The sequence below is a fragment of the Tursiops truncatus genome, chromosome 3 (genome assembly GCF_011762595.2).
Source record: "Tursiops truncatus isolate mTurTru1 chromosome 3, mTurTru1.mat.Y, whole genome shotgun sequence".
NCBI lineage: Eukaryota > Metazoa > Chordata > Mammalia > Artiodactyla > Delphinidae > Tursiops > Tursiops truncatus.
The window spans coordinates 166,228,295-166,250,439 of record NC_047036.1 but is presented as its reverse complement, the minus strand read 5'-3'; the positions used below and the strand labels follow the sequence as shown (position 1 = coordinate 166,250,439).

General features: G+C 56.5%; 2 protein-coding genes across 10 annotated transcripts; one reads left to right on the top strand and one right to left on the bottom strand.

The window, feature by feature from the left end:
* Nucleotides 1-4,621: 4,621 nt before the first annotated feature.
* On the bottom strand, nucleotides 4,622-11,215 carry GPR108 (G protein-coupled receptor 108). Of its 4 annotated transcripts, none has more exons than XM_033854532.2 (18): nucleotides 11,057-11,215; nucleotides 10,231-10,350; nucleotides 9,372-9,422; nucleotides 9,060-9,142; nucleotides 8,112-8,236; nucleotides 7,934-7,995; nucleotides 7,779-7,847; nucleotides 7,578-7,682; nucleotides 7,234-7,367; nucleotides 7,050-7,125; nucleotides 6,482-6,555; nucleotides 6,277-6,394; nucleotides 6,060-6,190; nucleotides 5,931-5,974; nucleotides 5,630-5,679; nucleotides 5,365-5,448; nucleotides 5,129-5,262; nucleotides 4,622-4,944 (listed from the first exon to the last, which is right to left on the bottom strand). In XM_033854532.2, the coding sequence occupies exons 1-18, from the start codon at nucleotides 11,174-11,176 to the stop codon at nucleotides 4,872-4,874; spliced, it is 1,653 nt and encodes a 550-aa protein (XP_033710423.1). In that variant the 5' UTR covers nucleotides 11,177-11,215; the 3' UTR covers nucleotides 4,622-4,871. The 4 variants fall into 4 exon arrangements, 2 of the variants coding, with proteins under 2 accessions (XP_033710423.1, XP_033710424.1); XM_033854533.2 differs by having other exon boundaries at nucleotides 5,135-5,262; XR_012331112.1 differs by lacking the exon at nucleotides 5,931-5,974.
* A 2,047-nt stretch (nucleotides 11,216-13,262) lies between these two features.
* On the top strand, nucleotides 13,263-21,886 carry TRIP10 (thyroid hormone receptor interactor 10). 6 transcript variants are annotated; one of them, XM_073803340.1, is made up of 17 exons: nucleotides 13,311-13,396; nucleotides 13,547-13,607; nucleotides 14,569-14,684; nucleotides 14,769-14,825; nucleotides 14,942-15,114; nucleotides 15,691-15,838; nucleotides 15,915-15,977; nucleotides 16,181-16,285; nucleotides 16,372-16,500; nucleotides 17,113-17,259; nucleotides 17,379-17,573; nucleotides 18,621-18,788; nucleotides 19,052-19,161; nucleotides 20,671-20,803; nucleotides 21,019-21,161; nucleotides 21,241-21,362; nucleotides 21,473-21,886. In XM_073803340.1, exons 5-17 carry the CDS (start codon nucleotides 15,101-15,103, stop codon nucleotides 21,619-21,621), a joined length of 1,626 nt encoding a protein of 541 aa, XP_073659441.1. In that variant the 5' UTR covers nucleotides 13,311-13,396; nucleotides 13,547-13,607; nucleotides 14,569-14,684; nucleotides 14,769-14,825; nucleotides 14,942-15,100; the 3' UTR covers nucleotides 21,622-21,886. The 6 variants fall into 6 exon arrangements, with proteins under 6 accessions (XP_033710420.1, XP_033710421.1, XP_073659441.1 ...); XM_073803338.1 differs by lacking the exon at nucleotides 14,942-15,114 and having other exon boundaries at nucleotides 13,358-13,396; nucleotides 13,557-13,607; XM_033854529.2 differs by lacking the exons at nucleotides 13,547-13,607; nucleotides 14,942-15,114 and having other exon boundaries at nucleotides 13,263-13,396.
* The last annotated feature ends 259 nt before the right edge of the window (nucleotides 21,887-22,145 follow it).

Below are 22,145 nucleotides of genomic sequence, written 5' to 3'. Positions count from 1 at the left end.
AAGAGATAATTCTGGATCAAAGCCTGCGTGCAACGGTAATCTTGCTAGATACCCCTAAATTCTCCTCCATAATTATATTGATTTGCATACTTGCCGGCCCTGCACAGAATCGCCAATTTCCTCATGGCCTCCCCTTGAGGGCATATTGGCAAAACTTTGTATTTTTGCCTCGGTGTCATTTTAATTTGATTTTAAGTTGGGCATCTGGCGGAAGGGGGGATGTGAAGTCAGGTGTCGGAGGGGGATGGTGTGTTGATGGGGGATCCAGACCCCTGGAGGGCTGTTTTCCAAAGCTTCCTTGAAGGGGTTAACGGGGACCTCACTCTGATTTCCTGTAAACCGTGCCATTTTCCTGGTCATGCCCCCGTGCGCCAAGTAGGGGGTGGCGTGGAGCAGTAGAACAAACCTGGCTTGTGTCTGCTTTGATTGCGACACCCTTTCTTTGGAAGAGGAGGCGGGTGAGGCAAACACCTGCTTACTTTCCAGATATGGGGTTCCACTTCTGAAACTGGGAAGGGGCCACCTGCTAGGATTCCCCCAAACCCCAATATTTATCTTCCTCCCCTTTCCCCCCACCAAAATACCCACCCAGTCTCCTGGTTTCATTATATCCTTAAAGCATTCAGGGTTGTGATTTAACAACCTTGAGAAGGAATTCCTGCTGGCCTCGGTCTCCCTGCAAGCCTGGCTGCTCCTACCCCAGAGCCTCTGTTAGTACATCTGAGCAATGGGACTGATGGTAGTTCCTGCTGTTTTGACAATTAAGGGAACACAGATGGCTTGGAGCCCTGGGCTTGGAGAGAAGGCTCATGGCCATGGTGGTGGAGGTCTGGGAAGGGTCCTGCCCATGACCTCCAAGAATTGACCAGAGGGATGGAGGTGAAAACGGACCAAGGTCTCCTGGAAGGGAAGGAAACCAGAGGAATTCTTCCAGGCTTTTTCCTGGGGAATGGACATTTGCACCCAGAAGTTTGGGAGGGGGATGGCGGGCAAGATAAGCCAGCAGGGGAGAGAGAGAAGGAGGGAGAGTGAGGCTGCTGGGCAGCTTCTAAGTGGGATATCTAGGAGACTCTTTTTTCTTTGGCTGTGCCACTCCGCTTGCGGGATCTTAGTTCCCCGACCAGGGATCAAACCCAGGCCCCCTGCCCTGGAAACGCGGAGTCCTAACCACTGGACCGCCAGGGAATTCCCTCTAGGAAACTCATACCGACAAACTATTTGTTATTTACCTGAAATTCAAATTTAACTGGGCATCCTGTATTTTGTCTGGCAACCCTAGCTGGGGTGCAAAGAGAGAATAAAGGGAAAAATGGGCATGATTTCTAGGTGGGGGGAGCCCAGGTACCCCCTTCCCCTCCCCTGCACCTGCCTCAGTGCCGTTATCTCCCGGATGTACCCCATCCCCACCCTTTCCCCATACAGGCGCCGCCACGCCAGGGAGCAGCAGAGACCCCCCCCCCCCCACGACCCCCGCCGGTTCCAGGATGGGTGCTATACTGCTTTCTCGGAATCTTCCTCCAGGACCCAGAGCCAGGCCCTGCTTCCAACCACCCCCGCCATCCAGCTCCCTGCCCCACCAGCAGCCTGGACTTCCCCTTCCCAACTCATTACTCATTAACTTGTGGTTAACCTTGACCTGATTAAACCCAACCACTTGCCCTCTGGCTCCTTCCCTCCACCACCTCACACAGCATAGCAGAGGCCTGGGCACCAGGGACCCTTTTTTTTTTTTGGGCTGCGCAGCAGGGCTTGTGGGATCTTAGTTCCCCGACCAGGGATCGAACCCAGGACACCGCAGTGAGAATGCAGAGTCCTATCCACTGGACCACCAGGGAATTCCGGGCCAGAGGTTTTGACTGCAGCTCTGCCTTCTCCCGGCCTCGATTCCTCATCTGTAAATTAGACATTCACAACCATGGAACCTCCCTCTGAGTCTTGGGGTGACAGCACGTGGCATCAGGCAAGCTGAGTCCAGTGCCCAGCACATGGCCAGCGCACAATGTACTTGAATTTTATTTTTACTAACACCTGCTCCTCTTCTCTCTTGTCTTATTTCGGTGACAGTCCCTCCGTGCCTCCAAGCCAGAGTTCTCCCCCCCACCCCCCGCTTCCTCCCTCTCCCTCATCCATCCCCTGTGAGCAGCCCTGTGACCCCTAGGCTGTCTCTCCCAACCCATCCTTTCTCTCCATCCCTAAGGCCCCAGCCTCCTTGCTGTAAACTCACCTCTTCCAGGTCATCTAGTCCACAGCAACTGGGCATTTATTTTCTAAAACACACCTTTGCATTGTTTCTATAAAATTACGATGCATGATACAGGAATATGCGCTAATGACTGTGAACATCTCAGCGACAGCATCTTAACGATTTTATGCATCTAACTTGTTTATTCCAGATGCCTTAGGTGCTATTACTATCCCCGTTTTACAGATAAAGAAACTAAGGGCTTTGGCCACTTGCCCAAGATCCTCTAGCTGGTAAGAACTGAGATTTGAACCCGGCAGCTGGGCTCCAGAGTTTGTGTTCCTAAACCGTATGAGTTTCTGACTGCTGCTATAACAGATGATCACAGCCCTGGTGGCTTAAAACAAGACATTTATTGGGCTTCCCTGGTGGCGCAGTGATTGAGAGTTCGCCTGCCGAGGCAGGGGACATGGGTTCGTGCCCTGGTCCACATGCCGCGGAGCGGCTGGGCCCGTGATCCATGGCCGCTGAGCCAAAAAAAACAAAACCAAACAAACAAACAAAAACACTGGAAAACAATACATTTATTATGCTGCAGTTCTGCAGGGCAGAAGTCTGAAACTGAGCTGTCAGTAGGGCTGATGTTTCTTCTGGAGGCTCTAGGGGAGAATCCGTTCCTGGGTTTTTCCAGCTTCTAGGGGCTAGTGGCTAGTGGCTAGTGGCCCCTTCTTCCATCTTCAAAGCACATCACACTAGCCTGTTTACAGCATCACATCTCATTCTCTGATCCTGACCCTCCCATCTCCCTCTTTTTTTTTTTTTTTTTTGCTGTACGCGGGCCTCTCACTGTTGTGGCCTCTCCCGTTGCGGAGCACAGGCTCTGTGGCATGTGGGATCTTCCCAGACTGGGGCACGAACCCGTGTCCCCTGCATCGGCAGACGGCCTCTCAACCACTGCGCCACCAGGGAAGCCCCCGCCTCCCTCTTAAAAGGACCCTTGTAATGACAACGCACCCACTCGAATAATCCAGAATCATCCCTCATTCTAAGATCCTTAATTGAATCACACCTGCCAAGTGCCTCTTGTCATGTAAGGGAACATAGTCACAAGCTCTGGGGATTAGGGCGGGGACAACTTGGGAGAGCCATTACTGCCCACCCCAGCATGCACGTGGTGTAAAACGCCATCCCTGTACTACCACGTCCCGCCCTGCTCTAAACTCTTCCTTGGCTCCCGTGGGCCCCAGAATCAAGTCCAAGTGTGTCTGCCTGCTTTTAGGCTTCTGCCAGCTGCTCTTGCCCTCCCACTGGCCAAGCCAGACCAGCAGTGGAGGTTGCAAGCTATTCTGGGCATTGCCTTGCTGCATAATTTCCTCAGTCTGCAATGCCTTCCCACTTCCTTCTTTGTCTGGCTGGGCTATATATTCATCTAGGCCCTAGTTAGACACATTTCCACTTGCAGGAAGCCTTGACCCCAGCCTGATTCCCTCCCCCTGGCCCATGCCTGTGGTCCCCACCAAGGAGTATTTTTCAGAGCTCCAAAATAGGTTCAGAGCATTCTAGTTAAAGAGTGAAGTGGGGCGGGGGAAGAAATGCATCGTGGTGGTCTGCCCACAGGTGTGCGTGCAGGTGTGTGACCAGGTGCATCTCTAATCTGAACTCCTCAAGGTTCAGAGAAATCCATGAAAGGTCAGCTGTGTTGCAGGGCACTGTGCTGAGCCAGACTCCCATTATCATGTGTGATGCTCAACTCTATGGGGTCTCCATTTTACATGCAAGGAAACAGAGAGGTTAAACCACTTAACAGTCACACAGCAAATGGGGGCAAGGTCAAGAGGCTTGGTGGCAGGGAGGCTAGGTGCAGAGGGGCAGCGCACGCAGCTCTGGAACCAGACTGCTGGTGTTTTTGAGTCCTGAGCCTTCTAACAACTTGTTTGCTGTGTTACCTTGGGCAAGTTACATAGGCTTTCTGTGCCTCATAAGCTTTTCAAGAGTTAAAGACCCTGGAAGCCTTAGAATAGAAGCCTTAGAATACAGCACTCAGCCTGAGCCACTTAGGAGTCACCCAATCACCATTTTTTTTCTCCCCTCCAGTCTTTGCACACGCTGTCCCCTCATCTGGGCCTGCGTCTTTCCCCACTCTCTCTGCTCACCTCTGATTCCCCAGGCTGGGTCAGGGCCCTGTGATGGAACCGTCTGGTGACACCTTGAGTGTTGGGCCCTGCCCACCCGCCCCTCCATGCCCGCACGGCCAAGCAGCCGATCACTGCTCTGTCTTCAGGACCCGGCACAGGGCCCGGCACGCAGTGGTCGCTCAATTAACATTTATTGAATGTGCAAAGCAATGGATACTGCAACCTCTCCCCGCCCCGTGCCCCCAAAGGATCTCTCAATTTCAAACCCCTGCATTAGCTCTCAACCCCCAGAAAGGCAAGAAACTGGAGTAGCAAAACAGATCGGTCATTATTGTACAGTTGCAAGTGGGGACAGGGTGCTCAACATCTGTGAGGGAGGGGGGCTGTCTGTCTTCTTCTGAATGGGCTCCAGGAACTCAGGTCCCAGGGAGCTGGATGCCTTGTGAGCACTGGCCCCCTCCTCCCCACACGCTCTTTGGGAGAAGCCGGAGCAGGGAATGTGTGAAGAGATGGGGATGAAGGGGGATGAAGGAGTGTCCGAGGCAGGGACATGATCACAACAGCTCTCGCCTGCTGGTCGTTTTGTTGACTTTGGACAGGCCTTCCCGGAACCCAGAATCGGTCATTCTGCAGGCAGACAGTTAGGGAGATAATCCGTGAGCCGAGGGGAGCCAGGCCCCGCCCATTCAGCCCACCACACCTACCCCAGAGCCTCTTGGTCCCGCCCCAGGCTCCACCCACCTGCCCCCACAGCCCCGCCCTCCAGGCCCCTTGCTGCCCAAGCCCCACCCACCCCAGCCCGAGGGCTCACACTTGCTTCATCTGCACATCCTCCTCGTCCTCCTCGTCCTCCTGGGGCAGCTGCAGGTACGGGTTATCCCTTGTGGGCTGGAACTTGTAGCCCGTGAGCACGAAGAAGGCGAGAGTGGAGCCCTCCACCAAGAGCTGGGGGCCAAGGGGGCAGAGTGGGAGTGTCAGGTACAGGCCCCCACCTCCACCTCCACTGTCTGGGCCACCCTCCGCCCCACCTGGGGCCTCAGTGCTCACCTGGTACAGCCACTGCCACTGGAAAGGCACGGCCACCCGCAGCAGGATGGCGATGATCCGTGTGAAGTAGATGTAGCAGATGACCTGCAGGGACACGGGTGGGCACAGGGCTGAGGGACCACTGGGGATGCCTGGGGAGGGGGGCCGGGGATTATGGGCAGAGGGCGGGGCTCCGGGGGACTGCAGATGGAGGGGTTAGGGTGGGTGTGCCAGTGGGCTGGTTGTTTCCCCTCCCAAACTTCCCGAGTGAGCACAGGGCTCCTACCATGACGTAGTAATGCCGGAAAAGCTTCAGCTTGGCCAGGTTCACTGCCACTGAGGGGTAGGCACAGAGAGTGGGGGTCAAGGGAAGGAGGCGGGGGGCAGGACGAAGGGGACAGGGTGGAGAAGGGCTGTGGACAGGAGGACATTGGGGTGAGTGTCTCAGGGGCAGAGCGTGGAGGGGGATGTCCCAGGATGGTGAGGGGGTGGAAAGGCAGGAAGAGGCAGTCAGAGGGGATGGAAGGGGCATCCAGGGGTCAGCAAGAGGGACCAGGAGCAGGCCGAGGGCCGAGGGCACAGCTCACCCTTCCCATCAGTGCCAGACGTGTCCTGGAGATGCCGGATGGACCTGGGAACGAGTGGGTGATGTGGGGGGCAGTCAGCACTGCCTCCACCCGTGCCTGCAGGGGAGGGGGTCGGGTGGGGGTCCTCACCAGACCACGGGGAAGAGGATGGCGCCGCAGCAGATGAGGTCCACCAGAAAGAGGATCTCCTTCCAGACGCCGTAGTCGCTGGTGCCCTCCTCACGGGACTCGATGACAATGTAGGCCACGTTGGCCAGGACCTGCGGGGCGGGGGTGGGGTGGGTGGGGTGGGTGGGCCCAGCCTGCACTCGTGTCCACCTGCCCACCCTGGGGCCTCCATGTGCACCTGCAGCGAGATCACGATCCCGAACACCTTCTTCTCCTTGTCGGACAGGATGTACTTGATGAAGGCCCAGCCGGAGCCGATCAAGGCGATGGTGATGAAGAGGAGGGCGCCCTTCAGCCTGGCGGAGGCGGGCAGGGGCTGTGGTGAGACTCGGGGGCCCGCCTCCCCTGCCCGCCGCCTGCCCCCGGCAGAGAAGGGCACTCACAGATGCGTGATGTAGTGCATGACAGCGAGGCCCTCGATGGGGTGGCCCTGGCTGTTGATGAAGTAGTAGTTGATCTGGAGGTGGATGGACGGATGGACAGTCAGACGGATGGACGGGGGGATGGAGATGGTGGTGGTTTGGGAACACCGACAGTCACTGTCGGATGGGTGGCCAGGAAGTGGACTGAACAGAAGGTCACGATCAGGATGGTGAGTGGACTGAGAAAGGGACAGTCACAGCCAGAACGGCGGCCGCACAGATGGCTGGACAGTCACAGCCTTGACAATGGAGGGAAGGTCACAGTCGGGTGGATGGACAGTTAGACAATCAGCCCGGTGGACACTCATAGCTGGACCCACAGACAGTCAGACTGAAAGGTGGGCGGTCACAGCTGGACAGGACTGGATGCACAGCCGGCCACGGTGATAAAATGGATGGACAAATGTATGGACAAATGGAACTCCCAAGCCCAGGGTCTGCAGAGATTTGAGGAGTGGCTTGTAGGGGCTTTTTCCTGGCCCCTGACACCCCAGCCCACCCCATCCTGCTCCCGGCCCAAGGCTCTCACACTGTGGAAGAGGAGAGAGACGCTCTTGGTGAAAGCCAGGGCTGCCATGAGCCAGTGGATCTTGAAGACGTTGTACCTGGCAGCGGGGTCGGGGACAGGAGAGAGTGGGAGGGCATCGGTCAGGGGTAGGAGTGGGAAGGTGTGATGAGGGGAGGTGGGGAACCCTCAGGGGCAAAGGCATTACGTGTTCTTGCAGAGGATGGACACCCAGAAGATGCCGGAGGCCAGGAAGCAGGCGGACATGACCATGTACAGCTTGAAGAGGGGGATTTCCGCCGCCGACAGGAAGCCCTCGGGGTTCTTCTCCCGGATCATTACCTGGGGAGGGGACAGCGGTGGGCAGGGGGATCGCGCGCTAGCTCCAGACTTGCGGGGCCCTGAGTGTGAGTCTGCGGCTCTCCCGCTCTCTCCCTGGCCGACTCCCTGTTTCTGAGCCTCAGTCTTCCCGTCTCCCAAATGGGCACGGAGTACCTGGCCTGCAGTGAGCGCTCCGCGAACCTGCTGCCCACCCTCCTCACCCCTGCTCACCGTGATGTCGAACGGCTGCTCCCGGCCCGGCACCGAGTTGTAGCAGTTGTGGAAGTTGAGGTTGTACTGGCCTTCCTCGGCCCTCGAGCCGATCACCACGTGGAACTGGGCGGTGGGGCAGACAGAGGGGAGAGGAGGCCTCAGCATGGGTGGTCCCCGCTCTGTGGAGGGGAGGGGCTGCAGGCACCCCCGGACACTCACACTGAAATTGTAGGAGTTGTTGAGATGGCCCAGGCCCAACACCAGGTCCTGGTCCTTTCCACCAATGCCCTGAGGGGACAGAGGACCTCCATGGAGCATCAGCTGGCCCCGCCTGGGGGCGGGGCTTCCTCCCTCCTGCCCTGGCTTCCCCATACCTGCTGGTCGGCTTGTGACCCTGTGGGTTTCAACTTGGCCTTGTTGGGTGCAGTAGTGGTCCCTGCCAGGGGCAAGCAGGTGACTTTAGAGATAGACAGACAGCAGAATGATGGGCGGGACGTGTGGAGCGGCCCTGCCCACCCGCCCCTCCATGCCTGCACGGCCACCCTGACTCACCGCCATCCACCTTGGGGTTGACCCTGTGCTCTGACTTCGGGAGCTCTGGTTCGGAGGGCGCTTCGGGGAGGAGCCCGGGAGAGATGAACAGCTTCTTCTGTTCCCCATACTTTCGTACCTGGACCCTGTGGGATGAGGCTGGGAGGCTGAAGGCTGGGGTCAGGCACACCTGCTCTGCTGAGGGACTCAAGGGCCCCTCGGGCCCTCTGGGGCTCAGCGTCGGGCTCCATCAGTGGTCCCCAAGTTGCAGCATTTGGCCACCACCCATCAAGATGGCTGCTGCATCCCTGAGCTGCCTGTACCGAGGACTAGTTGTCACTTCCTGTGACATTAAGTCACTCATTCTACTGAAGTACACACTATTTAAAAAGCAAATGCTGTACATACAGAGAGGCAACAGAGTATCTTTGGACCCTGGGTTCAAATCCCAGTTTTCAGCCTCAGTTTTTTCATCTTTAGAATGGGGATAACAACAGTCTGAGCAGTCAATGAGTTAACACCTGTAGAGATCCCAGGATGCTGCCTGGCGCACAGGGTGCATCCTACACGCACAAATGACTTGTATTAATTCTCACAACACTCCTCTGTGTTGGGTCTTCTGCCTTGAGACCCTAATACTGCCTGGGCACTCCTCCCCTCTCTCCCTCCCATAATCAGAAGGCTTGAAGGCAAAATTAAAAAGCGAGTGACAGGAATTCCCTGGTGGCCCAGTGGTTATGATTCGGTGCTTTCACTGCCGAGGGCCCGGGTTCAATCCCTGGTCTGGGAACCAAGATCCCACAAGCCACGTGGTGCGGCCAAAAAAAAAAAAAAGCGAGTGGCTTTCTCCAAAGGAGTCAAGGTTCTTTCTGGCTGGTTCTGATTCCACCTGATCAGCTCATGTGGGTAGCACAACCAGGGAAACCCCAATGACGGCTCTCTAGGGGAGCCGCCAGCCCTCCAACTCACTGCAGATCCTTGGTGTTGATGAGGAAGACAGCCAGAAGGTTGCTACTGTTTTTCCGGAGAGGACAGTCGTGAGGGTCCCGGCTCTGGAGAGTGGGCAGCAGGGAGCCTTCGTCACCCCCTCCCACTGGTCCAGCCTCACTCTGCCTTCCTCCCCATCCACCCGGGCAAGGGAGGGTCTCTCCCTGCTCCCCCCTCTGGGAAAGGACAGGGATCTTTGGGTTCCAGATGCTGACAGACCATCCTGCCCTTCCACCACCCCTGCCCCTCCACACTCCCCCCCTCCCCCCCTCCACCTCTGCCCCCTCCACTCACTGAATAGGAAGGAACACTGCCAGATCGAATACGGGTCAGACTGAACCCCACCTGGCAAGAAAAAGAGATGATGTGAGGGACACCAGCAGGGACCTCCAAGCCACCTCTATCAGTGGCAATAGTAACGTAACCTCGAATTTCCTCAAAGCCTACTAAGCGTGAGATTCCGTGTTCACTCACTTCACTGACTTTTCCCATCTGCCCCCAGCCCCCCAACCCTCTTCCTTTAACTCCTAACCATCCTTGCCCCTTGACTGGGATGTCACTTCCTCAGGGAGACCTTCGCTGGTCCTCGACCTACCCACCCTGTTTCCCCCCATTTAAAATGTTGATGTAAAAAATAAATTAAATAGAATGTTCATGGCTCCCTGCCTTGGGCTCTGGAAGCCAACACACTTGGATATACATCCAGGCTCTTGGACTCTGAGTAAGCCACATGCCCCTGAGTCTGTGTAAACACCTGTAAAATTGGCTTTACAGGTGTAATATTTTCACAGCATCCCTGAGAGGTGGCTATGACAGAACAGACTCATGGAAATAGATTTGCATGGTACCTGGTACCCAGCGGGCGTTCAATAAACACTAACTTCTCATTTCGACTGCAGGAACTGGGGCTGTCTTGTTCACTGGTAGGCTCCCCTCCCCCCAGCTCAGTGCCTGGCACGTACTGCATGAGAAATTATTATTCCCAAGTTACACATGAGGAAACAGGCTCAGAGAGATCAAGGGACTTGCCCAAGATCATATGGGTGAGAGGCAGAGCTAGGATGTGAATCCAGAATTGGGGCGGGGGGAGGGGGCGGAGCTCAGAAACTTGTGCACCTCTCCCTCCTCCAGCAAACTCCTCAAAGCCCCTCACCAATGGGGCTTTCTCATCTGTCTCCTGGAGGCCCAGCCGCAGGAGGCTCAGGTCCACCTCCAGAGAGCCGTTGGTGTAGAAGCCAAAGCTGTTCAGATGGATGTCTGCTCGCTTCTCCCCCTGCCAGAGACCAAGAAGGCAGAGGCACCTCAGACTTCCCACCAGCCCAGCCCCAGGGCTCTAGCATGAGGTTCCCCCAAGGGCTTCGGGCCCCTCTGGGTATCTCTATATTTAGGACAGGTCCAAATGGTGACGGGAGAGGTTGAGAGGGCCAGCTCTGGAGGCCATAACCTTAATCCCAGGCAGGGACAGGCTGGCTCCGGATCCTCTGGCCACTGTTCGGAGAGTCTAGGATTCGAAAGTCTGGGATACCTGGAAGTCTCCCTATTGGGTAAGCATCACCCGGAGAGCAGAGTTACGCATCTTGGGGTGCCTGGCCCTCACCTCCCGGAAAATGTTTAGATTCCAACTGAGCCCCCAAGATCCCAGTGAGTACCCAGAGGACCCTATTCTAGAACCCCCAGGGACTTCCCTGGGTGGCGTCAAGGGTCCCTAGCGTCCCCAAAGCAATCCCAAGAATTTAGAGGACTCAAAGTCCGCCGTCTCCGGAGATGAACCCCCCCCCCGGTGGGCGGGGCACGACTACAGCGCGGCGGGCCAGGCAACTCCAACAGGAGGACCGAGGGGGCTCCTCGGACGAGACCACTCCGGACCTGGAAGCGGGGGGCGCCGGACCGCTCCATCCGGACGAAACCACTCCAAGCCAGGGGCTTTTCCGGGCCGAAGCTGCGACCCACACCCCAGACCGCCGCGCGGCGGGACTCACCGTCAGCGTCAGCCGGTGGATGCGCCCAGAGCAACCGCCTAACAGCAGCAGCAGAAGTAGCCGCTTCCCCCACTCCGCGGGGCTCCCGCGGGCGAGCCCCCTCCTCTCGCTCACGGCCATCTCTGAAGCCAACGCCTCCCCCGACACCGCCTCTGACGCCCTCAAGCCCGCCAATCGCCGCACGGTGGGGGCCGACCCTTCAGCTTTTTTCAGCCCACTCAACCAATCAGTAATCGCCTCCTCTCGAGCCCGCACCCTGTACGACACCAAATGGACAGCCCGAGCCCCGAATGGAAGTGCTGATATCGCTTAACCCCGCCTCCACGCTCACCAATCACTAGAAAGATTGTCCCCGGATGTACTCTGATAAACAGTCCATCCAACCAATTGTGATGGATCTGATATCCGGCCCCTAAAGGGGAATTCCTCCATCCACTCTTAACTGACAGACCCGTTCAGAACTACATTACCCAGAAACAGCTCAAGGGGACGTTCAATAAACTACACTTCCCAGTATCCCTAAGGACGGACGTCCCCTTTCTTACCCCGGGGATGTGGCTCCCAGCCAAAGCTCAGGCTTTTGGTAAACACATGCATTTGCTAAAGCCTGTCCTGTTCTCCTAATCTTCCTGATCCACAGAGAGGCCAAAACCTGGCCCCAAGCTAAATCTTGACCCTACGATGACCCATGATCCCAGGCTGAGTCACCAGCCTTAGGTGGACCCTTCTGTCCTGGAGTGAGGCAACTGGAGGCCCATCCCCAGATCCCAGGCTGGTCTTGAGTCAGGCTGAATCCCGGCCCCAGCCTGAGCCCCCTACCTGCAGCTGAGCCCTGACCTCCGCCGAAACTTAGACTCCCCGACCCCCTACTACCCTCAGCCTATACTGAGCCTTAATCTCTGGCTGAGCTTCCACCTGGACTGACCTCAGATTAGGACTGACCTGTGGACCTTAGTTTGAGTCCCAGGCCTTCGACTGGGTGGCTGACCCCTCTGCTAAGCCTCCTATCCCAGTCAGACTCCATCCCAACTGTGGTGCCAACCTGGGATGAATCCCAGCTTCATTTAGAGGCTGAGACCCTACTCCCAGGCTGAGCCACTGAGTTCCAGACCCCAGGCTGAATTCCTGATTCGATCTGATCCTCTAACCTCCGGAGCACGTCTACTTTGTAATTTGAAGTTTTCTAACTCAGAAGCCACCAGCAGGTGGGGCCAGGTCCTCGCAGAGCCATCTGTCCCAGTGTGGGCTCCTGGAGCGATCCTCCTGGGCTCCTCGGTTTTGTGTACTGGGAGCCTGCGGGCTCAGAGCCTAACTTGTCCCCGGGGGCCCGGAGCCCCCAGCCCCAGCAGGGCGACTGTCACCTCTGTAGCCAAAGAGAAAGCACCAGAAGAGGGAGAGGATGAAGGAGGTTGCTACTAGGATCTCTCCCCTTTCATCCCAGTGCCTCAAAGGGATTAACAACGTGTGAACAGACTTTTATGACAGGGACGACAGACTTCCAAGCCCCAGGGTTCTAGGGGCGTCGGGGGTGGAGTCGGAATCCCAGGGTCGGTGCAGACAATTAAAACTGATTGTGCCTTAATGGATGCAACTGGAAAATGGGCAGGTGCAGGCTCGAACTGGACGGGAGCCGGGGAAAGGCCTGGGCCCGGCGCCCCAAGGACAGCTCGTCCTTAGTTTCCAGGCGCAGATTTGGGGAAGGAGGCAGGATGCGGTGGGGGCGCTAATGGACCAGGCCTTGGTGGAGGCGCGTCCTGGACAGGATCGAAGTCCTCCCATCCGCCCTGTGGCCGGAGGGACCAGACCATTAGTGGGACGAACGTAGACGTCTGGAGCCGGGCCGGCCCGCAAGAGCGAGGTGACCTCAGCTTCTCCCTGCGATGGGGTGGGGGAAGAACCTCTTGGGTTGGGGTTTTAGTGTCTTGGCCCTTTAATGAATGGTTGAAAGGAAAAAGGAAAGGAAAAACAATCCAGGGCGGGTTAGGTGTGGGGAGGACAAGAGGGTCCTAAGGGATTTGGAAAATGGGTGGGGGTCCTTTAAGGAGTCTGTCCAGTGGCTTCGGGCGGCAACGTTCCTTTAAGAGGGGGCGGGGCGTCTGTGGGGCCCCGCCTCCTGGGGTGTGCCTCACCTTTAGGGGGCTGCGCCGGAGCTCCGCGCGGGCGGGGGCGTGGCAGAGCCTATGGGGCGTGACAGAGCCTGGAGTGGGCGGGGCATTAACGGGGCGGGGCCGGGCTCAGCGCCCTGGCTGAGTCTCCCGGCGGCGGGCGGTGGGGACCGGGTGCGGCGGCGGCGGCGTTGGCATCGGCGGGAGCAGCATGGATTGGGGCACCGAACTGTGGGTGAGTCCGATCCGCCCGGCTCCAAGTTCCTCCCTTCCTGGGGTCCAGACCCCCGCTTTGCCCCTGCAGTACCCTAGAGGGGTCTCTGCGCTTTCCCTTCCACCGACCCCTTGGAATCCCCGCTTTCCGCCCTCATTCGGAGTTTCCTAGGGCGTTTCAGGACGCCCGGGAGCGGAGGGCGACCCTGCCGGAGCGGCGTAGGGAAACTGAGGTACGGGGTTTATAGTGAGGAGGGCAAAAGAAGTCCTGGGACCAGGCCGGAGCGGCCGGGAGAGGTCACCTATTTTGAGCGCCCTGACTGGGCCGGCGGCTTATCTTACGGCCCCTGGGCCCCTGCCCGCCCTCCGCCTGTCCGACTGGGGCGGGGGAGGGGACCCTCTGGCCACTATCAACCCCACGTGGGACCTGGAAGTACAGACCGCCCTCACGTTGCCTATAATCAACAACCAGGGGCTTGGGACCCTGTAGGGGGAAGGGGGCTGCGAGGTTCGGCCTCAGCCCCCTCCCCCAGCCCGCCCTAGGCACTGGGAGGGGCCGCCACCTGACCGCCTCGAACCTGTGCCCTGGAAGTCCCAGAAATTTTCCCCTTTCCTAGCCGGGACCTCTGACCCCTCCTCTTTCTGGGGACGGTGGCACTCCTCGGTTCCTGGGTGTCCCAGGGTAACTAGATCGCCCCCCACACCAATGCTGGGATTTCTTTTGGAGGCGCAGTGGAATCAGTGAGGGAAACTGAGTCACCCTTCGGGGCACCCGGGGAAGCATGGCAACCGGGGGAACCTGGTGCCCACCCTCTGGCCATTCAGAGGCCCCCCAGGCTGCAGGGAACCCTGCGCCTCTGGCCCTGACTCACGCCGGGCCGGCCGGATTTTCTGGAATCTGGGGGGGATTAGGGGAGCTGGGGCAGGGGGAGTGGCCGTGTCCCATTCCACACCTCTCTTGGACGTCGGGAGAGGGGACCCTGTAGTCCAGCTGGGGCCCCGCCCCTGTTCCCTGGCCCTTCCCGGGAAGGGGAGGGGGTTCCCGCGGGTTTCCTGCCTCCCCCCGCGCCGCTCAGGGGCGCGGCCGGGAAACCACGCCTTCTCGGAGCTTGGAGCCTGGAGGCTCCCCTGCCGCTTGGTCGGAGGCTGTGGGGTCCCAAGGTCTTGACCCCAGTCCTCCCAATGCCCCGCTAGGATCAGTTTGAGGTGCTCGAGCGGCACACGCAGTGGGGTCTGGACCTGTTGGACAGATACGTGAAGTTCGTGAAAGAGCGGACGGAGGTGGAGCAGGCTTATGCAAAGCAGCTGCGGTGAGACCCTAGGGTGGCCTCGCCCTGGGGTTAGGGGGAGCGGTTGGAGGGCTGGGGGCTCAGCCTTCCTGCCTCTCTCCGTAGGAGCCTGGTGAAAAAATATATGCCTAAAAGACCTGGCAAAGATGACCCAGAATCCAAGTAAGAATGAAGAGGGGATTGATGCAGGGCTAGATTTGGGAGGGCAGGGGGTAAGGGAGCCACTTCTTCTCCCTCAAGCTGGGCCACCCAAACAGACCCCTCACTTCTCACCCCAGTTCCACCTAGAGGTATGAGCTTGGATGCAGAAACCGTATTACCTGTGTTGGAATTCTAAATCCACTACTTTCCAGCCAAACTGCTTCCGCCAGTTGACTCAAGTTCTCCGCCTCTATTTTCCTCGCCTGTTAAATGGGAGAGGCTCCAACAGTTACTAAATGAATGACTCTGGGCAAGTGACTTAAGTTTTATGCCTCTGTTTTCCTCTCCTGTGAATTGGGGATGATGATGATGTCCTTGTAGGGGCTCATGTGAAGATTAAGATAACGTGTTTAAACAATGCCCAGACCATTTCACTTTATTCCAGGTCCCCAGGTCCAGAATCCAAAAAGCTCTAGAAATCAAAAGTTCTTTTGGTCACTTGTTTGGAGGCAACCTCCGACCTGAACTGACTTGATGTTTATTACGTTCATTGCGGTCTTGGTTTTTATCCCACTTAGCGTGGACATTAATATTTCTCCTTGCAAAAACATTTATAGTATTTGGTTACAGGATGCTGCCGCTGACACCACTAGGGTGATGCAAAAAGGTGGCGTAAGCATCATATCCCGTTTCTAAAACCCCCCAAATTCTGAGAATTGTGAGTCCTTTGTCCCCCCCAAGGGTTGGGGATGCAGACCAGAATACATCATTGCTTCTGGGGTGAATGTCTTGGGGCTCACATTTTCTCATACAGAGGTGGGTCCTGGGGCATGTGGCTCCTGGGGACCCTGACCCTCAGCCCCTGTCCCCCTCCACCGCATCCCAGGTTCAGCCAGCAACAGTCATTTGTGCAGATTCTCCAGGAGGTGAATGATTTTGCGGGCCAGCGGGAGCTGGTGGCCGAGAACCTCAGTGTCCACGTGTGTCTCGAGCTGGCCAAGTACTCACAGGAGATGAAACAGGAGAGAAAGATGGTGGGTGATCCCCTCTCTGGGATTTCCCAGGGGCCCCTGAAACCAGGGTGAGCCTTATCACCCCTTCTTTCCATAGCACTTCCAAGAAGGCCGTCGGGCCCAGCAGCAGCTGGAAAGTGGCTTCAAGCAGCTAGAGAATGTGAGTTTGTGGGTGTGGAGAAGCGTGGCTCTGGCCCCGAGCAGCTGGGTGAGGGTTGCCAATCCCCAGAGGTATCCTGTTTGGCCAGGACGCCACCTCTGCTGTGGGTTTCCAGCCCCGACCCCCATTTGCTGGGTGACTTCCCACCAGTCCGTGAAACTTTGGTTGGTGGCTCCTTCATTCTGGTTCTGTCCCCAACACAGAGTAAGCGTAAGTTTGAGCGGGACTGCCGGGAGGCTGAGAAGGCAGCTCAGACGGCCGAGCGGCTGGACCAGGATATCAATGCCACCAAGGCTGATGTGGAGAAGGTGCCTGTGGGGTCTGAGACACGCTTGGGGGTCAGGGTTGGGCAAGGCTGGAACTGGGCCATGACCCCCACCTCGATATTCCTCAGGCCAAGCAACAGGCCCACCTTCGGAGTCACATGGCAGAAGAAAGCAAAAATGAATATGCAGCCCAACTACAGCGCTTCAACCGAGACCAGGCTCACTTCTATTTTTCCCAGATGCCCCAGATCTTTAATGTAAGTGCTCCACACCCCCAGCCCCACCTTGCCCCTGAAACCTCAGAGTTAACCAACTCCTACACATTTGTCAAAACCCTGGCTGTAATGCCCTAATCTCTAAATTGAGAAGGAATTAGAAACAAATAGTCAAAGTGTGCTCCGCTTTTACTCAAGCTGTTCTTTCTGCCAGATTTGTCTTTCTTTCCTTTTGCAACTCCTGCTTATTCTTCCAAGCCCCAACTCTAACAACACCTCTGAAAGATCTCGAATTTCCCCTCTTCTGTTTCACCCTTGTACTCTGCTCTCTGTCCCAGCCCTGGGACTGGCAGTATTGGTGCTGGGTCTGCTTTTTCTTGAAATCCCTGGCTTCACCTCCTTTGAGAAGCCTTTCCTGACTCCCTAGGCAAGGGGAGGGGAGGTCCTCAAATTCTCCTCTGAAATCTCCCTGGCCTCCTGTTTCTTCCCTGACCACACTGAGCTGGAAGTCTCTGTGTTCGATTCTGTGTTTCCCTGCCAGACTGGGCTTGGGGCTGGGGCCAGTGTGGGTCTCCATCATGCTCGTGTAGTGAATCACTCTGCCACCGGCCCTTCCATCAGCACCCCTGAGACCCCACACCCCTGTCCCCGCAGAAGCTGCAGGACATGGACGAGCGGCGGGCCACCCACCTGGGGGCTGGGTACAGGCTCCTGTCCGAGGCTGAGCTGCAGGTGGTACCCATCATCGCCAAGTGTTTGGAGGGCATGAAGGTGGCCGCGGATGCTGTGGATGCCAAGAACGTGGGTGCCTGGTCCCAGTGGACCACAGGGGCGGGGGGGTGGGAGAGGGCAGGAGGAGAAGCCCAAAGGCTAGGCACCCAGTCTTTCCCCTGACTGCCCCTCACCATCCCCTCCCCCAGGACTCCCAGGTCCTAATCGAGCTGCACAAGTCAGGCTTTGCCCGCCCGGGCGACGTGGAATTTGAAGACTTCAGCCAGCCCATGAACCGCGTGCCCTCGGACAGCAGCCTGGGCACCCCCTCAGATGGACGGCCTGAGCTCCGAGGCCCCGGCCGCAGCCGAGCTAAGCGCTGGCCCTTCAGCAAGAGGAACAAGGTGGGGGCCGGGGCCCTTGGGGTGGAGGGGATGGGTGTGAGTGGAGACAGCAGGGGCCCCCACTGAGTCAGCCCCAGCCGCCGGAACGCTGAGTCCTGGGCAGGAATTTTTCTCTTGGCTGCTGGCCCGGGCTGGAGGGAAGGAAGGCGGCCGGGCAATTGGCCTGGGAGTCCCCTGAGGCTGGGGAGTGGGGGGCAAGGAGGGGGGCCTGTGGCGTCTGTCTGCTGCTTCTCAGGATGCTGGGAGAAGAACTGCTTTGGGTATTCAGGGCTGGGTGAGGGATTGGGACTCCAGCCCTAGGGACTCCCCCCTGGGTCTCTCCAATCCTCCGGTGCATCTCTGGGCGCCCCACCCTTAGGCTGGTTTTTCTCGGGATCTTTAGCTTTCAGTGTCAGGCACATACCTGGACACCCTTGGCTTCTTACACCTTTGACAATCCCCATGTCCCTAGTTTATACCTTTTGACTCCTGTTTTATACTTCGGATCCCTCTTGGTGTATACTTTGATACCCTTCTTCAGTTTATACGTACCGTCCCCCAGCTTAAACCCCAGCTGTAACCCTTTTGGTATTTCATGCCTTTGACCCTTCTCTCAGTTTGCCCTTGACGTCTATGGCCCCATATTTGTCTGAGACCTTGATTCCTGCATGCTTCTCCCTCCATCTTCTAGACTGTGAGCCCAGAAAGCTGGGGAGGGGGACAAGAAACATGGGCTTCCCTGTACCCCCAGTCTCCATTCTAGAAACTGGACATAGGATGCGAGGGAGGTGGAGGGTGGGGGAGGGGTCTGGCCTTCTGGCTCACAATCTAATTAATGCCCTCCTGCCACCTCCCAGATTTTTGTGTTGCTCTCTGCATGCATTTTCTGTGTGTGTGATTGTGCATCTTGAGTTGTGGTTTTCTTACTTTTTTTTTTCTTTTCTTTTCTCCATTTGGTTTTTTTCCCCTTTTTCTTTATTGCATCCATTGTCCTTCCGTTCATCCGTCCTTGTTCTCTACGTCCTCCTGCCCCTCCTGACCCGTGTCCTCCCTGGCCCCTGCTGGTAGCCGTGCCCTCCACCCCTCTCCCCCCTGGGGGGCCCCCTGCCCTCGGCATTACCTAACGGACCCCCGTCCCCCCGCTCCGGCCTCGACCCCTTGGCCATACTGAGTGAGATCAGTAAGTCAGTCAAACCGCGGCTAGCATCCTTCCGCAGCCTTCGAGGCAGCCGTGGGGTAAGTGAGGCCTCCGGGGGAGGAGGAGTGGGCGGCCCCAGCCTGCCCAGCGGCCGGGTGGCGGGACCCTGGGCTCGCTTCCTGCCGCCGGCTGGGCCCCCTCCTTCCACGGCCCCACCTGGACCTGCTTTGCTCTGTGCATGGCCTTGCCCCCCAAGAACCTTGGGTGGGGAGGAAGGTGGACTTGGTGTGTCTTAGTCATGTCTTAGACCCTGGAAGCTCAGACTCTGTGTTCCCGAGCTCAGCCTTCTTCCACCTTGCAGACAGTGGTGACCGAGGATTTCAGCCACTTGCCCCCGGAGCAGCAGAGAAAGCGGCTTCAGCAGCAGCTGGAAGAACGGAACCGTGAACTACAGAAGGAGATCGACCAGAGGTAAGGTGAGGGGGTGGGCAGGTAAGGAACAAGGTGAAATAATAAATGAATTACATTGAAATGATACTCGAAGATCTCCTCCCCGACAAATTCCAGGCCCTGGTGGGTTTCTAGGTGATTCCTACCACACTTAAAAGAAATGGTGACTTCCCATCTTACAGAAGTCATTCCAACAAACAGAAGAAGAGCGAAAGCTGCCAGCTCATTTAGGAGGCTGGTGGAATCTCAGTTCCAAAATTGGGTTAGCAAGAATTCAAGAAGGTAAAATTATGGACTTATTTAATTAACTTATGATCTTAGATTGCAAAATCCTCGCCAAGCAAGTCCAATGGCGTATTAAAAAAAAAAAAAAATCACGCGGTGGTGGTGATCGCTCAGCCACATGAATGAATTTAATGCCACTGAACCATACACTTAAAAACAGCTCAAATGGGAAATTTTATATTATGTATATTTTACTGCAGTTAAAAAAAAAAAAGACCACAAAAAAATCATGATCACTCGGGTGTTATCCCAGTAATGCAAAGATGGTTCAATATCAAAACATCTATCCGTCTCACTTACTTCATTAATTGGCTAAAAGAAAAAGAAGCATATGGTTATTCATTTAATAACTCAAAGCACTTAACGTATTAACGATAAAGAAACCTGCCAGATGAAAAAAAGAAAATCTTTACTCATTCTTTCCAAGCAACAAGATTCTCTTCCCAGTCCTCTTACATAATAAGAATGACGTTTGCCACTTGTGGACAGACAGCCAAATGATGTTTTGCCGTTTGCACAGAACTTCTTGTACAAAAGCGGCTTTTATTGGTGTAAAGTTCCATTCGAGAACTCTGTCATTCCTGAGTTTTTATCATGGGGGGATTATGGGTGCATGCTCTGGAGTCCAGGCGGACTGGCCTTGAATTCTAGTTGTTCCCAGTTTCCTCATCTGTCATGTGCATCAGGTACTAGGACTGGAAAGAAGTTGAACCCAGGTTTGACATAGTCCAGAGGACCATGCTTGTAACCATTTCATGGAGGAAGTAGGGACAGGGGACTAATGATAGTAATACTTAGCATTTAGAGAGTGTTGCTGTATGCCAGGCACCATTCTAAACCCCTTACGTGCATCATTAGAATTCCCGTTTTCCTGAGAGATTGTGAGTAGAGGTAGGACCCTGACTGTCCTGTTTAGTGCTATATCTCTAATGCCTAGGACAGGTTCCTGGTATGTAGTATGCACTCAATATATATCTGAATACATAAAGGCACTGTTCTCATCTTCACAACAACTCCCAGGAGATATATAGACATAGCTATATAGATCCCATTATTCTCTTTTTCAGACAAGCACACTGAGACACAGTTTCAGTAACTTAACCCAAACTCACATAACTAAGAAATGCCCACCCTGGGATTTGAACCCAAGCTATGAAGCACTGGCTGAGCTCCCTGAAGCAAAGCCCACATTTTTTGTTTGTTAAATCACATGGGATTCTTTCTCCTCCGTCTGTCTCACCCTAGGGAGGCCTTGAAGAAAATGAAGGATGTATATGAGAAGACACCGCAGATGGGGGACCCGGCCAGCTTGGAACCCCGGATCACAGAAACCCTGAACAACATCGAACGTCTGAAATTGGAAGTACAGAAGTATGAGGTCAGGGAAGACCCTGGGGAGGGGCGGGGCCGGCAGGCCTGGCTGAGTCACTTCTTGGGGGAGGGAGGGGGACAGGGAGGTATTGGGGGGGCTGCTTCAGCTGTTTCTCATCACTGCCTTGGGTGTGCATGGGTGATCTCAGGAAACCTCCAGGCCAGAGTGGGCTGACCCCAGAGCCTGGCCCTGGAGCTGACTGTGCGGTCCCCTCCTCTCAGGCTTGGCTGGCAGAAGCCGAGAGCCGGGTCCTAAGCAACCGGGGGGACACCCTGGGCCGGCACACTCGGCCTCCAGACCCCCCAGCCAGCGCCCCACCAGACAGCAGCAGCAACAGCAACAACGGATCACAGGATAAGGAGAGGTGAGCAGGGAGGCCGGTGTGGGTCTGTCCCCGGACCCCGGGTGAACCTGTCTTCACCTGCTTTGCCTTCTCCAACCAGCTCTGAAGAGCCCCCACCCGAGGAGGGTCAGGATGCTCCCATCTACACGGAGTTCGATGAAGATTTTGAGGAGGAGCCTGCATCCCCCATAGGTCACTGTGTGGCCATCTACCATTTTGAAGGTAAGGACAGCCTGGGTGGCGCATCGGTGGCTTTGGGGGCGGTCTTTGGGGCTGGGTTCTGTTGAGATCCGCCTCCAGCAGACCTGAGCCCACTGCCGCCCCCGTGACAGGGTCCAGCGAGGGCACCATCTCCATGGCCGAGGGCGAGGACCTCAGTCTCATGGAAGAAGATAAAGGCGACGGCTGGACCCGGGTCAGGCGGAAACAGGGAGGTGAGGGCTACGTGCCCACCTCCTACCTCCGTGTCACACTCAACTGAACCCTGCCAGAGGCGGGAAGAGGGGGGCTGTTGGCTGCTGCTTCTGGGCCACGGGGGGTGCCCCAGGACCTACGCACTTTATTTCTTCCCCCGTGGCTTCAGCTGAGACCTGTGTAACCTGCTGCCCCCAGCCCCACCCCCCAACTCCTCACTCCACATGGACCCGCTGTGCCTTCTACCATCGATGTACATACTCATGTTTCGAATCTTTTCTTCCTGCCGCTCGGCTGGGGCCGTTTTGTTTTATATAAAAAAATGATGGAAAGCTCCTGTAGTCTGTGCCTTATTAGGAGACTTGGATATCAAATACCACCCTCCTTAAGGGCCACACAGGGAACGAGGAAGGGGAAGCGAACTTGGGGACACCATAGACAAACCCTGCCCCTTCTTAGGAGTTGGGTGCTTGTCTCTGACTCTAGTAGGGAAGAGGGTGCCAGACATCACCCCTTTGGGGTTCACTGCAGGTCACCAAGGACAGGTAGCACCTGTTGAGCGCCTACTGTGTGCCAGGCATTCTTCACCTA

Coding starts and splice junctions, on each gene's coding strand:
- GPR108 (XM_033854532.2), bottom strand. CDS start 11,176: ATGGCCGTGAGCGAGAGGAGGGGGCTCGCCCGCGGGAGCCCCGCGGAG. Junction 7,996..8,111: donor CAACCCCAAGGTGGATGGCG/GTGAGTCAGGGT, acceptor TGCCCCTGGCAG/GGACCACTACTGCACCCAAC. Junction 6,191..6,276: donor GGATCGTGATCTCGCTGCAG/GTGCACATGGAG, acceptor CCCGCCCCGCAG/GTCCTGGCCAACGTGGCCTA.
- TRIP10 (XM_073803338.1), top strand. CDS start 13,373: ATGGATTGGGGCACCGAACTGTGG. Junction 17,260..17,378: donor ATGCTGTGGATGCCAAGAAC/GTGGGTGCCTGG, acceptor CCCCTCCCCCAG/GACTCCCAGGTCCTAATCGA. Junction 20,804..21,018: donor TGGAAGTACAGAAGTATGAG/GTCAGGGAAGAC, acceptor CCCTCCTCTCAG/GCTTGGCTGGCAGAAGCCGA.